This window comes from Anopheles funestus, chromosome 3RL (genome assembly GCF_943734845.2).
Source record: "Anopheles funestus chromosome 3RL, idAnoFuneDA-416_04, whole genome shotgun sequence".
Classification (NCBI taxonomy): Eukaryota; Metazoa; Arthropoda; class Insecta; order Diptera; family Culicidae; genus Anopheles; species Anopheles funestus.
The window spans coordinates 82390079-82406771 of record NC_064599.1 but is presented as its reverse complement, the minus strand read 5'-3'; the positions used below and the strand labels follow the sequence as shown (position 1 = coordinate 82406771).

Below are 16693 nucleotides of genomic sequence, written 5' to 3'. Positions count from 1 at the left end.
ACGTGCACTAGTGAGCGAATGGCGCCCGTTGCACCTTGGCAATCTCGTTAAGCACAGCTTCGGTAAAACTTTTCTCGTTCCTCGGTCGTATCCTGGTAACGAGCGGCACTCATCCCCAGCCGCAACGTAAAACCCGGAACGAAGAAGGATGGAAACAGTTTTCCAAACAGTTTTATGCTACCGTGTTTGCTTTTTTTTGTGTGTTCATTTTGTTTTTTTGAAAACGAGAAGTTATGAGAGACATCACACAACGTGCCCTTTGGCAATGAACCATTGCACACATGTCGTCTCGTTTATGTCACATCATTTAATCCACACCAGCATTGCACTGGTTTCTCTTTTTTTCTTTTTTTTGGCTGCTGTTTGTTTGCTTCCTTTTCGCTGAAACCGTTGAAAATCCATTTCATTTCACACCCCGAGGGTGACTGGAAAACCGAGCACACACACACACACACCGCACACGGAACACGCATTGTACGCAGTGCGGTGAATGTTGCTGCCTGCTGATCTGATGACGATCTGTGATGTACCGTAAATTTGTCAACTCATTTCGTCTTCTGGTCGGTGCGCGTTTGCGTAGGAGACTCATCTAACGGTTGGGGCCTCGGGCGTGCGAAGATGATAGAATTTAATTCTTTCCTCCGAAGGATTGATTTTGATGTCCCGGGCACTGTAATGAAAAGGAAATACAAGCGATAAGGTATGAAGAGAGTACCGATCAGTGTGAGGTGGAAATTCAATTTAGTAAATTAATGAGGCATGGCAATCAAATGTTTTTTCTTCTGACTTGGTCCTGTACAGTTAAAATGAGACACGCTGTCTGTTGAAAAATTATCCCACGATGATTGAGTGGCTTTAGTAAATGTGATCAGCTACCGGGTAGATGGGTAGAGAAAAGGAAACAATATTTATATACAAAGATATTAATCCCTTTATCCGGAATAATCACAATTAGGGGTTTAAGGATGAGTTTCTTTACCAAAAAACTGGAATTTAATGATAACTTGTCGCATACCAATCTTTCAACATTACTGTGGCAGCGTGTTAAATAGTAGCCAATCACCTAGGTACTTCGAAAAGCTCTGTTCGGAAAGGAAAAGTCGAAAGGTTTTCCACAGCATTACCTTGGAAAGTTTTCCTCAACAAAGTAACCACTTTTTCGAGGCAACATCCATCACCGGGGGTGACCGAAGTGTGCTTTCAACCGGTGTACCACCTCTGGCCGGGGGTGGATGGGAAAAATTGATTGCGACTCGTCCACTCGTCCACTAATGCGTTGCGAAGACTTATTAGTGTATGTGTGTAAAGTTTGCTAAAATTATCAGACACTTGTCGGTCGGTTGGCCGGTTAGATTGTAAGCATTTGAAAGTTTTGAAACGGCAGAGCAAACAGCACCATACCGGTACGACGGTAGGTTGTTATGGAGAAGTTTTTATCCAAAAAAAAAGTTGATCGTAGCTACAAATATCGGTACTATTCTGAGAGAAACCGTACAACAAAAGCACAACGGAAAATGATATTAAATGTGTGTCGTGTTTAAATAGTTTGAAACATTGTCTTCAGTAGTTTGAGGTTTGGTTTGATAATTGATTTGAAAAACTTTTTCGTTCGAAGCTGATTTTTTTTCCATTCCTTCATTTTCATAGAAATTTAAGCGATTTTTCAGCATCGTGGAAAATGATTTTTCGTTGCTCAAATGATTTTTCGTGACTTAAAGCATTATTTTAAGCATATCGTTATCTAAAACCGGCTTGGGTAAAGTATCATGCCTACAACTCGCGTAGTAAACTTCAGCCATTTTGGGGAGATCATCCTCTCTAATTGTGTTTTTATACAAAAATAAACGTACGGCTCATCTGTTCCGTGCTATTCACAAATGAGCTCCCCGAAATGTCATTGGGTAGTGGGATGCAAATTACATTGTCCAAATTTGCATGAAATACAAGGTACGGGGCATGATCGAAGCACGGAGAAGAAAATAATACACTGAAATACCATGTCATTTATTGTGGCGTTTCGGAGACGTCATGGATAACGGAAACGACTTCATCTTCTTCGCTTCGCATCTGTGGCAAAGCAGCTGCAAGTTTCAATGCAAGTTGATGCGCAACGAAGATAGACGGAGTGCTCGTGCAAGATCATCATTTGCATTAACCAACCGAAAAGGGACGACGTCAACGTCGCGCATGCATTAATAATTAATGTTTCAGCTTGTTGAATATTTGATGAGCTGCGTCCTCCGATCGGTTCCGCCGAGTAACCCAACGTAACGTCCAATGCGGGATTTCCATTGTCGATTACCCTTTTTCTTGTGTTGCCTTTAGCCAAAAAGACTATGGAACATATTTTCCTAGAAAGAGGATAGATCTTTCGATGAGGTTGCATAGTTTGCATTTCATCTCACAGATATATAGGGAGCGGTGAGTCTCACTTTAAGAACCACAGGATTCGATGCTCCGTGCTGTGGTATCTTCTTTAAAGCGTACGCCATTGAACAGCGAGCTCCATTTAAATGTCATTACGTTCGGTGGTCTGGCGTACTCGTAAAGCGTACCCTTGGTGAAAGCGAGGAGTCCGATGATCTTCGGCAACGCACCGAGAGCGTGTACAATGTTGACAAACGTTATTATCGCTTTTACCTCCACCATCTGCTCGATACGATGAATTTCCATTTACGGAGCGGATGTACCGCAGGATGGCTCTTCACCCACCGAAAAAAAATCCCATTCTACCCCCTCCATCCAACACAGTAGTGCAACCGAACTCGTTTGCTACAAAGCAGTATTTTATATTCATGAACTGCCGAAATGGCAACCATCCATTCAGCATTTCCGTCCGTTTGACGCTCACGTTTCACGATCCAACCGAGGAAACGAACCAAGAGCAACATGGAAGGTGATTCTAGATGTCCATTTAAGGGAGATGACCATGCGACGTCAAATGAGATTCCACCGGTATAGCCGCTGGTTCATTGCGACGAATGGAATGACAGTTGGCACTTCGATCGACACCGGTTACTTCCGAAGAGAAGTTATTATACGGCAAATAGCAAAAAAAGGATTGATTATTCCGCATTTCCACCACAAATTTAATGTTGGAGGGACTTAATTAGGAAAACTACTAACGCTAACGAAAGTAGGTCAAAGAGTAGATGAAAGAATTTTTAAAGTACGACGAGTTCTCTTGAGGGATGTTTAATATTAACTACTTCTGAGGAATTGGAGAATAATTGCCAAAATTGATCAGGAACTCCACAATTAGGCTTTATCGCTTTGCGTTACATGATGACTCAGTTGTGACTGGTTGGGAAAGATGATCAATCATCAAACTTTTCGTCTGCCCAATTTGTGAGTTTGTTAGTACGAAAGGTATGAGACGGTACCAGGTGCCTGTAACTAAAGGATATTTTTTTCTGTCTCCACATAATGAGAATTCTTCGTAGGTCTTTCTAACTTTCGGTAAGGAAACTAATAGCTAACGGATCCGTCATTTTCAACAGGTCTTAACAATACGTCCAGGTGATGTATTTTTTGCTATTTGTAAAACTTCTTCAACCGTATGCTGCTACCCGGGGCATAGCATCGATTCCAAGAATCCGTTGCAGCCACCACAGTGCAAAACCGTAAAATTTACTAAAGTGTAAATTCCATTTTCTAACCAACGAAAACACCCAAACAAGCAGCTGTGAGTACACAGACGTTTAGGGATCACGAATGCAGCGAAAAAGGGATGTTTGCCATTGGCCGGGAAAGGTCGTACGTACACCGGGGATTCTAGGCAAGCCACCGGAACTACCGGTGATGAGAAAGAGGCACAGGACTTGGCAACAGAACCTTGAGCACGACAGCACACGCTCGTCCGGGTTTTTGCTTTTGGCTCAAAATTAACTCTTCGTCACGGTTGCACCGTGGTCGGTGCTTTGCATTCTATGCAAACAACTGCATCCCGTAGCTCCTGTAATGGGTACGGTACAAGCACTGCTGGCAATGGGCGGTGATAGAATGGCGACAAATTACATAACGAGACCGCTGCTTTCGGAGGGATGCAATTTATTTCTTCCAACTCCCTGGAAAGATTTTCTTTCTTCCGAGACACGATGGATGGAACGAAAGCTCCAAGCTTTTGTGTTTGTGTGTGTGTGTGTGGGGGGCGCTTTATGAGTTTGAGAAGCGGTTACGGTTGTGAACGTACGACGACGCTGGCACACTCTGGAGGTCTGGTCCTGTTGCTCAATTCCAACCCTAATTATTGCCGGTCCGTTAGTAAACATTATGTGCGCGGTTTTTGTAAAGGGGGGGGGGGAACACGCTTCATCTGCAGTGCACTTGAAAGTGACGTCAAATTTTGAGTGGCCTACGGACAAAATAGCAATCATCGCCGGAAAAACCGGTGGCATTGGCTTTTATTTCAGACGTATTTTGAGCCACCTTAACTCCAATCCTTTTCAACTGTCGAGGATGGAACATCAAACCATTTGCCATTTTAATTACTTTGTCGCATATGCTTATTTGCAACGGTTTATTTTAAAATGAAATAATTGCATAATATTGCATTAGTTAGTTATCTATACAAGCCCCCCCAACCGGCCGTTATACTCGATCGTTATTAATCTATGCAAAGAGCTTTCGGAAGTTGCAGCGTAAAGGCACTCATTATGCGTGTGTGTGTGCTGTAATTAATGGTGTGGTTTTGTCATTTTGTTTAAAACGTTGCTAGATAAATTTTATGCACACCCTCAGTCCTCTGTTTCCGAAAACCCACCCATCCTCATTATCGACTTGTTGTGACATCAAACAGCAGGAACAACAGCAGTCAATGAATCAAAATTAATGTACTTCATCGCGAAAGATTCATCGGTTTTCGCATTCTCTGCAAGCACCATCACCCCAAACCAAACAAAAACAGGGAGAAAACACCATCATTAGTATTCAATATTAAAGAGCTCCTCTCGTTAGGTCTTTAATTCAACCCGATACTTCATCGATGTTGGGTGGCTTCATAACTTGGTTAGTAATAGGTGCAAATAATTTCATTCATTTAAACAATCTGCTCACGGTCACAGGCACGCCCCGGTAGTGTGGAATGCGGAAAGAGGGCCTCGAACGGTTGGCAAAGCGGCACACAAAGGATAATTAATGCACGACCAGACCACGAGTGTGTCACTCCCGAGCGTCCTCATTCTACTCAACGTTTCAACGCTTACAATTTCCTCCCCCACACACATACACCCGGATACACGGTAACGCGGAAAAGGTTACTGTATTTTGATCGAACAGGCACATCGACAAGATAGGGGGAAGGAAAGTGAGTAACACGGCCGGCAATATAATCGAGTTTCCTGTAGGAAAACTTTTACGGTCGAGTGAATTAATTTTAAATTGGTTGAAAATCTCTATAACGATGTGTCTGCGATGATCGGTCGGTAGTCCTCCTTCACAGTCCATAATAGAGTGGAAATAAGTGGCACCGGAATGGGGGGGGTGCGAGCAAATGGGAACTCGGGTTTGCTCGGTACTCGAGCCGGTGCTTGGAGACTTGGTGCTTGGATCAGTTTCACCATCAGCGAGCCGTATCGCGTTCAAGTACGAAGGTGCTCGTTAGGATTGGATTTTCTTTTCTCGCGACTGTACGTCTCCATCGGCAAGCTTTGCCACCCTTCCACGATTATGTCCTACCGGCGTCGTGTTATAGCACCCACATTCTAAACTAGCAGATCGCTGATGATGTAATCGATACGTTCGATAAAAAGCTGTTCCTGTTGAAGCTTTCGCTAGCAATTTGCTCCACCTTTCTGTGTCAGTGATTATCGCAACTATATCCTTTCCTGGTGCGCATTTTCGTTCTTGCTTAAAGTTACCTAATGCGTGATAATAACGAATTTAATAGAGCCCTTATCAGCATCCCCAAAATCCCCAGAAAATTGAAAGATTTCTAAAAGATCACTACCAAGACAAGACAAGACAAAACCCTAATGAAACACGACCGTTACTCTTAATAAGTTACCGATTACGTACAACCAACGTGGAAACTACAACTAATCCTGACCACCTTTTCATGGTAAAAGCAATTGAAGACCTACAACAGGAAAAAAATCTGTTGCTCCTAAGTACTTTTGAGAATGGATGATTTCTAACGCCAAGCGTCAATCCAATCATTGCAAGCTTCAGGTTTGTCAGAAAAATTACATCCTCTCGGCTTTGCTGGAGAATGTTTGCTGCCTGATAACTTTGGAATGTCTATGGTAACCGGTAACATAGCAACTGCTACCATGCTCCCGATAATGGAAACGATCGGAAGACTGTAAAAAGCGAGCTAACAAAAAAACCTACTTCTCGTAAGCAACCTTCCGGCAGCAAACCTGGCGGAAACTCATCAGCATAAAGTGAGATTTGATAGACGTACAAAAAATCCCAATCCCAGTACTCGCTGTACCTCTTTCTGTGAGGATCTCCAGCCCCTGGGAGCAGTGTCGTTACTGGAAGCGAGCGTTTTTTTTTACAGCCACATGACTTTTCACGCTTGACGGCAAAAACCAGCCATCACCCATCATGTCCAATCGGGTAGGATCCAGATAATCTGACCATAGCTTTAAGGAAGCTTCGGCTGACAATCCACGGTTCAACCCAGACTCGAAGGCGACGTAGGAACTACCATGCCAACGGTGTGCGGTGAGGCGCATCGATGGGAATTTAGGTTAGGCGTTTTTGCTCACCAGAGCGAACGTTGGAAAACAGGATGTATGAAATGTGATTTTTTACATGACTTTTGAGGACGTTCTTAAGCCACCACCGGGTGCATTCTACCGTGACAGTTTCCGATTTTTGTTCAAGTTGTCGGACACGTAGCAAGAGTACGTCGTCTAGTAGATATGTCTACGTAAACTGTGCGCTGAGTGTGTTCACTTTCGGAAGCCGTCTAATGAGTTAATCGCATCCCTTGTGGCCACTTTTCACAACCAAGAAGTTAGGAGATCTCGCATTCGCTCCCTCACTCGCATGTCAGGTGTCAGAAACCTTTTTTCCATGGCCGAGCGCTTAATGCCTGCCCAAGCTTAATGGTGCTCTGATTTAGAGCGTCAGTTCTAGTTGCTGAAATATGCAACAGCGAATGCAGCTGCAGCAGTCAGTTGGTTCGCTTTTGTAGCCATTCTGGTAGACATGCTTAACTTTGCTCATCGAATATTAAACCCCTTTTCTGCTTTTGCTGCTGCGCTGAACCGTGAACCCACTTTAAGGATTGTCTGGAGATGCACCCAGCGAACCGGACGTGCACGAAATCATTCTTCTGTACATAAGCTATCCGACCTTTTTGGGAGTACGGGCTTGGCGCTAGGACATTCGTGCTGCATGCTGTAGATGAAGTTGTTCGCATAATAATTATGGCCACTAGTTGCACCACAACGGTGATGAGATTACGAGCGCTCTAGAACGCGGTGACGGAACAGCTGTTGGAAAGAAGCGTTCTGTATAGCCATATGGCTCTATTATCGTTAGGTTTCTTCATAATATCCTGGTTTTGGTGATGCATTGCGAGAATAGCTGGTATCTGAGAGTATCCGGACTGGGAACAGCAAGAGTTGTTGCAAGAGTTGTTGGTGTCATAACACTTGCCTCTCTATAGTGAGTGTTATAAAACCTTGGAGAATGGTTTTTGAAAGATTTGACATCATAACCACGATGCTTTATTAAATAACCAAAATACATTCAGCAATTGAATTAATTGTATATTCATTAGTAATTCAAAGCCTTGCGGATAAATGCGTTATCAATTGCTTCATTCGCGTTTAATTGCCATAAATTAGGCTTTGGAATATCTGTCCAACACATATCGACATCTTGTGATATTTATAGCTCTCCTTTATAATAATTTCCCCATGTATCGCATTGCTTATCGTGTTGATTTTACACTCACCCAAGCAAACTGAATATGAATGTGGAGAAATTCGTTATGAAATCCATCCAATCGCCGGAATTACTATTCTTGTGAGCGCGCTTTCCTGCCAGCGCCATAACCAAACCAAGCTAATTGCTTTGATCCTTTCCCTTCATCGCAGGGTTGGACATTCGCGGTCATCTTTTACAGTACAAGATACGTTGGGTTAAGATTAATGATATCTGCTTAATGAGACGCACGGTGTTTCCCGCGAACCCGTTCTGGGTGCTTCCACTAGAATGCCTACACCTTCATCATTATCATCATTATTATCGCCGTCAGTAAAGCTCTCCATGTTTCTAATCAATTGACTTGCTAATGGGTTACGGTTGGGAAGTTGTCTCGCTGAAACGGATTAAGTTTCAGACATCCGAAGACGATGGTATATCGTAATGGACGTGCTGCTGCTGCTGCTTCTTGTACTCCCTATGAAGACAAGATTCAATTCATCTTTAAGTGATAACATCAATATGGTTTACCATTTCGCTTGAAACGGAAAGGTTTCGTTTCAACGTTTGATCGTGAGAAAGCGTAAGATCCGTGACATGAGATTCTACGCCCAACTGCCACTAAAGTGCAATCAAATATTACATTCAATGCAACCCGTGCGATACGCGCGTTACCAGGCCACGAAGCATACGACAGCAGTGCAAAACATTCCCGAAATGTATGCTCGTTCGTAAAACAGTGCCTGTCGAATCCATGAGTTGCGAAAAGTCAAATAGTCAACCGGCACAAGTTCGGTGCAAACTTTGCCATTGTTCTCCATTTCAACCCTGGATGCCATTACGGTGGGTCTCGTACGTGCGCTGAAATCGTGGCGGAAATGTTGCAAGGACAAGAGGACGTAGAATCGTTTCCGATATCTACACCCAAAAAACCGAGATAACGCCCTGCCAATGTCAATAGCTCTTTTCGAATGGAGCGAGTAAATGGTCCACCCCCGGGAGGTGTGGGTTTTTGGAAAAAGGCGAAACAGTTTTGTGGAAAATGGTGCTCCTGCTTCTTGGCGAAACTAGATGCCAAATGCGGACTAGAAGTGGTTGAGACAGTTCAGTCAGAAGAAATGCTACTTCAACAATTTTACGAGCGTACCGTTTTAGCCGAAAGCGAAGCAATTGAACATTCCACAGAAGGATTGAACATTCGTTCCCTTTCGTTGCTAAAGCCCAACGATATGGAGAAGAAACTGTCATAAGAGCAACTCCACGCCGACGGCGGTTGCCTGTTGCATTGTCTTTTGGCTTAGGTGAAATAAGAAATCTGGTCGAGATTGTAGGAAATAGCATCTAATGCACATCAAACCATTACCTAGAACATTATATGAAAATGCAATTTTGAAAGTTTTCAGTTTCGCAAGCAATTGGATTCGATTGGATGAAGTGCTACAGTGTAATTCCGAAGCGAGATAATCAAAAAAGTATCCAATGTTATAGTCTACAAAGCGTAAAAGTGTAAGGAAAGGAGATATATCAGAACCGGAAAAACAAAAGTTCGTCCCACCTTCCAAACAGCAAAGCAAACACTTCAATTTTGTTTGCATTTCTGGCCACGAATTCAACCGTTTTTGGTCACAATGAAAGTTGGATATTATTTTTAAAATCATACTCATTTATTATCCACCACACCCAATTGCGATGAAACCGTAATAGTTCGAATATTTGGTGTCTCCTGTGCTTCATTTATGATGGTGCTAGTGTACGGTGAAGCTTCGATAAAATACTTGGAGTTCCTTGGGCCACGCACAGAAATTACATGCAACCGAATCAAATCGTATAAATTGACAGTAAACGGTATTTATGGTAGCACTTTTCCGGGCGGTGAAATATAACTCTTTTGTGAGCTATACTGCGAGTCAACGACTCACGAACGGTTCCGGCGAAATGGAGTATTGGCATGCAACCAAAATGGGACAGCAAAAGGGTTCGAAGTTGGGATGATTTTTTTTTGTTCGACGTTTTCTCTTTCCGCCGCCGTACGCCGAGTAGACACCATTTATTGAACGATTATTGGACGAACTTCCACCTTGAGGGTGGAGTATCAACATTAGAGTTACCTTATAACCAAAAAAAAAAGGTAACAAAAATACGGAAGATGGTGGTTATGTGTTTGAATAAATAAATAGCATCCAGCATGCTAGTGATAACGCTCATAAAGTATCCCTGGGGATAGCTTTTTATCGGTTTTACCCACGGAAGCGGTTACAGGGAGAATGAAAAATTGGGATACTACTTTTTTCCCCCATTGCTGTTTTATTACGAGGTTATGGAAAAATGGGTCAATTTTATGACAACTGTTAAGGGATGGTTCGACCTAATCTCGACCACAGCAGGAATTTTCTCAATTTGTTCCTCTTGGTTTTCCCATATTATCGCGAAAAGAGGGTCTGAAAAAATTGTAGTTTTTGGGAAATATTTTATTCAAGTTATACTTTTGAGTTGCTCGAAATTTGATAAAATATCCTTTTCGTTCTTTCTGTTCCAAGTAAGATATTAATTTTCATTATGCTAAATTATTTGCATGGAATGTTATTGCCAGAAAAAGAGAAAAACTATAGACAAAACGTTGAACATACCCCAAAAAAGCACATCCCATTGTTTGTCCTACAGTCTTGCCCATTGCTGATGGTGTGTATTTCGGTACATTATGATGTAGTTTCGTTCATAATAAAAGAGATATGCGAAATGTCTGGCATGCTGGCCTGTTGTTCCACCAAGGCGAAAGTGAATACCAAGACCCGCCAGGGCATCGTCGTAGTCCGGAAATGAAAGGCATCTTTTTCGATACCGAATGCTGCACGGAACATGGTTGGTAGCTATGGGAGGGAAATGAATTAATTTATTGAACGTAAATTTCGTCACCTCGCTGCTTCTGTATGTAGGCCGCAGCGTTCGTTATCAAGCTATCAAGACTGTACCATCGGCAGTAGAAAGCAAGACTTCGTACGGAAACTCCATTAACAGCGCACACCATTAACACTGATTTAGCAGGTGCTTTTCAATGTGTATGCGGATGGTTTTCCATCTGGGAAGGACGATGAGTCATGTTTAATGTTGTTTATTTTCTGTTTTCTGACTAAATTTTAACCCAACCAATGCATCATACTGGTAAGCGACTACTAAAGGGCCTACTGAGTCCTTTTGCTAACTAATACTAGCGTGTTGAAGTCTTCCCCCAAGCAAGTTATGCTCCTGCTCCGTGCTTTCCATGAATCGCCATCAACATAATGGCTTCAATTGAAATTGAATATCGGATAATCTTATTTTACGCACCCAGCTTAGCCCAACTGGCACCTCGTTTCCATCGTCGCTCGATCTAATCCTTTTATGCTGTGTGTCGGTAAACAGAACCACATCCCGATTCGACCGGATCGACCGGTGCGCTTCGGTTGTTTGGAAAGCGATTAAAATGGTCGTTTATCCAAAAGGTTCGAATCCTAAATATCACTACAAAACCCTGACGGAATGGTTATATGTTCGATTATTTTCGTAATTGACAATAAATTCAATTCAATACCTTGCAGACTGTTGGAATGTTTCAGACGACACGGGTGGCTTCCTCGGTTAGTAGGGATTAACACATTTTTTCCCCAACACATTTCCACACGATTGTAGAACATTTTGTCAGTCGGCAAAACTTTACTCACCGTCCAGTGCCGGAAGGCAAAAAGCATCTAAAGCGAGAGAACAAACAAGCTCAGAAAAGGTACATGGTGGCGGACCAGTACTGATCTCATCTGTGCACCGTTGAGCGCACCCGTTTTATTGCCTGCGTCCGAAATGTTCCGATTCACAGAACACTCTCAATCTCCAGTGCAAAATAATGACACCCTCCCCCGAGGGGGCAAATATTTTGGTTCTTATCAACTTTTAATACCGTACATTATGAGTTTTTCCGTCACCATAATCCGGTGGCCGGCAGCATTAGTGGTAAAATTTTGGTGAAGAACAAAAAAAAACACAACTTGATTTCATTTTTATGGGAGGCGTCCTTTTCGAAATGACACCAAAAAAACCCCCCCGGATATTGTGCCGCACGCGTGCGAACTTGTGCTCGGTGCTAAATGAAAACCAATTTACTTTAATTACAGGACACACGAGTGGAGTTCTGATGACAGAATGGTGGAAATTCGAGGTACATTTGAATGAGGTATCTTAATTTCGGTAATTTACGTTGCGATTACCATGAAACAATGATACTTTTGTTGATCCTGTTCAACTTTTGTTCAACATCTGTACGTGTGAAGTAGGTGTTCATGCAATCAATTCTGTTGGAGGAAAATAAAATAAAAAGTAAACTTTTTCGCGTGAAAGAAGAATTCAGTAAAACGCTAATTTTCTGAAAGCTTCTTCGAAATTTACGCTCCTTTTTCTAAACAACGTAACATTATTTAGAAAAGCGTAGTAAAGCAAAAGAATCCATTCTGTGCTGTGAAATAAGCTTCTCGGAAGTGCTATTTCTTATTCAAATTGTTTCAAATCACAGCTACACAAAAAGCAAATAATTTGCTTATCCCCTGAAGATAAACACAAACACGGTTGGAGCGTAACTTGTGTCTTTAGTGGAGATTTTTACCAAGAAAAGATAGTCTTGCATTAGCAACAAACAGCGCAGAGATTGGAATAAGACTTGTTGGCAGGGAAAAAAGCGAAAAAAAGCGAAACTACCAGCCAGCACAGAAGCATTTGAATACATTTCCATATCACCCAGCAGCACCATAAAAAATGGAGCAATGTGCAACGATTATGGCATTGCCACACTACTGGCATTCCTATTTTCTCTAGCTATTTCCATAATGCGCGATAAGCCGGAATCGTAAAACTGCCGGCGTACGAGAAAAATAAAGAATTTTTCAATTATCTAATTATTATCCTTTTTTGCTAATGGTATGATATCACGCAAAACAGCACAAAAATGCTTTCCGTTTTTTTTTTATATTTGGGTGAAATTATTTTAAGCAATCTGCGAGGCAAATAGTTTTCCATTTAAGTATACCCATTACTCGCCAAAAACCATCCCTTTGCTGTCGTATATATATACGTACCGAGTGAATTAACGATGTACTTTCGCAGCTTCATCCGCTTAAAGTATGGCGGGCACTTTCGAATCAGCCGTTGTTCCATCGTTGATGAGTATGAGTGAAGAAAGTTTTGGGTTCGTACACGCATGGCTTAATCCGTTTCGAACTCCCCCAGCTGCGGTGAGATTTGTCGCGTCCGACGTGCCATTGCTGACCGACGTTCCCGCACACGGGATGAGCTGCACATCGAACGGTGTTTCCAGCACGCCCGATGGAAGGATTACTGTTTCGGCGCTTTGCACACTCGGCAACATGTTGCCGGTAAGCGGGGGTGGAAGGGATAGCGGTGGGACAACCTCCGAGAGAAGAATCGAATCGACCGTCGGTTGATTGCTCTGTCCCTGGCTGGAGGACGAGCTCAGATGTTGCGGTTGTTGCTGCGGTTGCGAACTGCGACTGCTGGGCAGTATTTGTGAGCTCGGTATGAGCGTTTCCTGCACCGTATCATTGTTGCCGTTACATGTCCTTTCGGAACGCCACCCTCCGCCGGCCCGATTGCCACCTACCGTACCCGCCCGACCACGGGACGGATCAAAGCACGGTAGCACCTGTTTAAACTCTTTGCGAAAGTTATCATTCAACCAGGCGTACAGGAACGGATTGTAGCACGTGGAGGACATCGCTGTCAGGTGGGCGATGAAAAAGATCAGATTGTAAAACCGCCAACTGTTGATGTCCGAGTTGAAGTCGTTGCACATGTTGACTACGTTGAGCGGTAGCCAGGAAATGCCAAATATGGCCACCATCGAGATTAGCATACGGTTGGTGCGCTTCTTCCGATCACGGTCGGCTTCCTCCCGGCGGGACGTTTTACTGCCCGGTTTGGTACGGGCCCGATCATTCAGCCGTATCGACACACAGATGTAACAAAATGCCATTATGATGAATGGCAGCACAAACTGCAGTATCGAGGTGACGATCGAGAACGTTTTGCGCATTTCCTCCGACGGCCACAACTCTTCGCAGTACATTGCGCTGGAAAGTGTGTTTGTGGTGCCGTCCGTTCCATTCGATGCGACACCGTGCAGACGCATGTAGAGACCGTACGGCATCGTTACCATGATAGCGAATGACCATATCAACACGATGATTGTGATGCACGTCGATAGCTTCATGCGCGGATGGAACGGATAGATGATCACGAAGAACCGATCGATCGCGATCGACGTTAGCGTTAGGGTCGATATGTACACGCTGCAACCTTGCGCCAACGGTACCGTATGGCACAACAGCTTCCCAAACACCCACCGTCTCATGAACGTGTAAGACGGCGTAAACGGCACCGCCAGCACACACAACAGTATATCGGAAAGTGCAAGATTGGTAATGAACAGATTCGTCACCGTCTGCATGGCTTTGTTGCGGAACACGACATAACACACGAGCACATTGCCGAACACTCCCAGCACAAAGATGCTGGAATAAAGCACACAGAACACGATCTGTACGAGCTTGTTCGAGAAGATAATATCGTTGTCCACTGTCGGCGGTGGCACCGTGCTGCTGTTCGGGCGCCCAAACAGCAACAGTTCCTCGAGCGTGAGGGTGAGATTCGTTGCGTTCGATGGCAGCAGTCCACGGCCCGGCATGACCGTACCAATCGATGGCAGCTCGGTGTGATCGAGTACGAGTGACGCCATGGCGGCTGGGGCCGTTGAGGCGGCCGTAGCTGCCGTTACGGCACCCACCAAGCTTACCAGTCCGGTCACTGGCGTCAGCATTTCCGTATGCGTCGTAGCGCAAAGAGACGCGTTACGCCTTACGCGATAGTAAAATATTTACGATCACACACACACACGCAAGCGACGTGCACCGTGTGTCAAGCTGTCTTTGTTCGATTTGCGTCCCGTCGTTCGATGAGTGTCTCCGGCAGACCACCACCGTCCCACACGCTGGTGCTACTACTGCACGTGCTGATGATGGTCTATGCGGAGCATTGCGTGTTTATCTCCCCGCACATCGTTCACACTAGTCACACTCTGCCGGTTTTGGTCGCAAGGGTCCTGCAAGCGCACACATACACTCGAAACGATTATCTCGATGACGAATGTCCTGGCGGGGATGTGTTACAGCATCCGAAATCTGTACGATCTGTGTGGGAGCCCTTTTTTGTAATCTCCCTCTATCTCTCTCTCTCTCTTTGCCGTTGATGCCAATCCTTCAAATGCACACTTGCGTAGTTTTATCGCTCTTTTTCACGTTCGATTCGCGTGTAATATTGATGGTTTGCGTTTTTTTTCCCTAGCATTGATGTGTCGGGATCCGGATGGAGGTCTACAAAAAAAAAAAGAAAATGAAAAGAGTTTACATTAGTATTTCGATTTATGCAGCAAAAAAGGAGAAAAAATACGTCAGGTTGTTAGTTCTTCGAGTTTGGCTGATCGGGACAAATCACATTTCCCAGATGTTAACCCGGTCAGGAGGGCAAGTATCGTTCCAGGAGATTTTTTTTCCCGGGCCACCATTATAAACCTGGACAAAAGGGGTTTGTGCTGGGGGGTTTGCCACCGATCCAGATACAGAAAGGGGTTGCGAGCGGATTATTGAATTTTGATGCCGAATTGATTAGCACAGCACTTGCTGGACGGGATGCGTGAGCGCTGCTGGCGACATGATGTCGAACAACATGGCAGTGGTGTTACTTAATCTACGATAATATCTAGGCTGTCAATCACGGTGTGTTGATGCGGGACAGAACATACCGTATGGTAGTATCTAATCGCATCGGAGCGTCGGTGTATATAAATCGGTGTGATGTAATCGAATGTTTGCTGATGCTGGTACTACATGGCGTGGATTATACTTTGTAAACCGTCATTAGGGCGTCTTTGGATGGAGCGCTATGTGGAGCTTATTGGAGCTTGCGTTTTTATTTTGGCAGTGGCTGCACATTGGGATTAGATCACAATGATGAATGGTCATAATTTATTGCGTTATAAATAGAATGAAGTCTCCGTGAGCGCCAGCCTCCATAAGACGGAAAATTTCTCAAAGATGAAAATATTTCATTCTTTAATTTTTCATATATTTTATACTTCTTGAAGCGTATCTTCTATGAACTCCTATAAAACATAGGTATCTCTCTCTCTCTCTCTTGTTGGCTGGATTCTTGAATGCACTCCGACTCCGACTTATAAAAAGCGGAGTATACTCCGAAGTAGTTGCTCCGGATTAATCCGGATTTATTTCCGGGGTAACTCCGGAGTAATAATTCCGGCTAACTCCAGAGTAACTCCGAAGTTTACTCCGGAGTAATTACTCCGGAGCGACTCCGAAGTTACTCCGGAATGTCTCGGAGTCGAATTACTCCGACTTCGGGAAAATTGAAGATTTACCCACCAGTACTTAACATGTGTAGTCAAAAAACTGTCTAGATTTGATCCCCGGTCCTGCCGTGTGGATCGACGCCATTTATCACACACACCACCGGGCCGCCCCGGACATAGATATAAATATGATAAATAGGCAAATTCATGCATAAATATTATCAGTTGAAATTATTATGTAAAATTCAAAAATTTATTTTCTCCATAATGTGGTTTGTTGCCCAATGTTCAGATGCAGCAGCACATCATGCAAAGTTGTCCTGAATGGATGACGTGAGACTGATTTGAGACTTTAAATATATTAATGATACATGGAGCTTTTTTGCTCGTATAAACTACAACTACTGTTGTTTT

At 43.7% G+C, this 16693-nt stretch overlaps 1 protein-coding gene across 2 annotated transcripts in view; it reads right to left on the bottom strand.

Moving 5' to 3' along the window:
- Positions 1–208: 208 nt before the first annotated feature.
- The window catches only part of LOC125771793 (neuropeptide Y receptor type 2), a 47525-nt gene continuing 31040 nt past the window's right edge, over positions 209–16693 (bottom strand). The window contains exons 2-3 of one of the 2 annotated variants that reach the window (XM_049442852.1): positions 12978–15287; positions 209–670 (exon numbers count right to left, since the gene is read on the bottom strand). In XM_049442852.1, coding sequence (XP_049298809.1) covers positions 13016–14734 — 1719 coding nt within the window. In that variant the 5' untranslated portion in view covers positions 14735–15287 and the 3' untranslated portion in view covers positions 209–670; positions 12978–13015. Of the gene's footprint in view, positions 671–12977; positions 15907–16693 lie in introns of those variants that run through there. The other variant, XM_049442853.1, reaches the window with a different exon arrangement.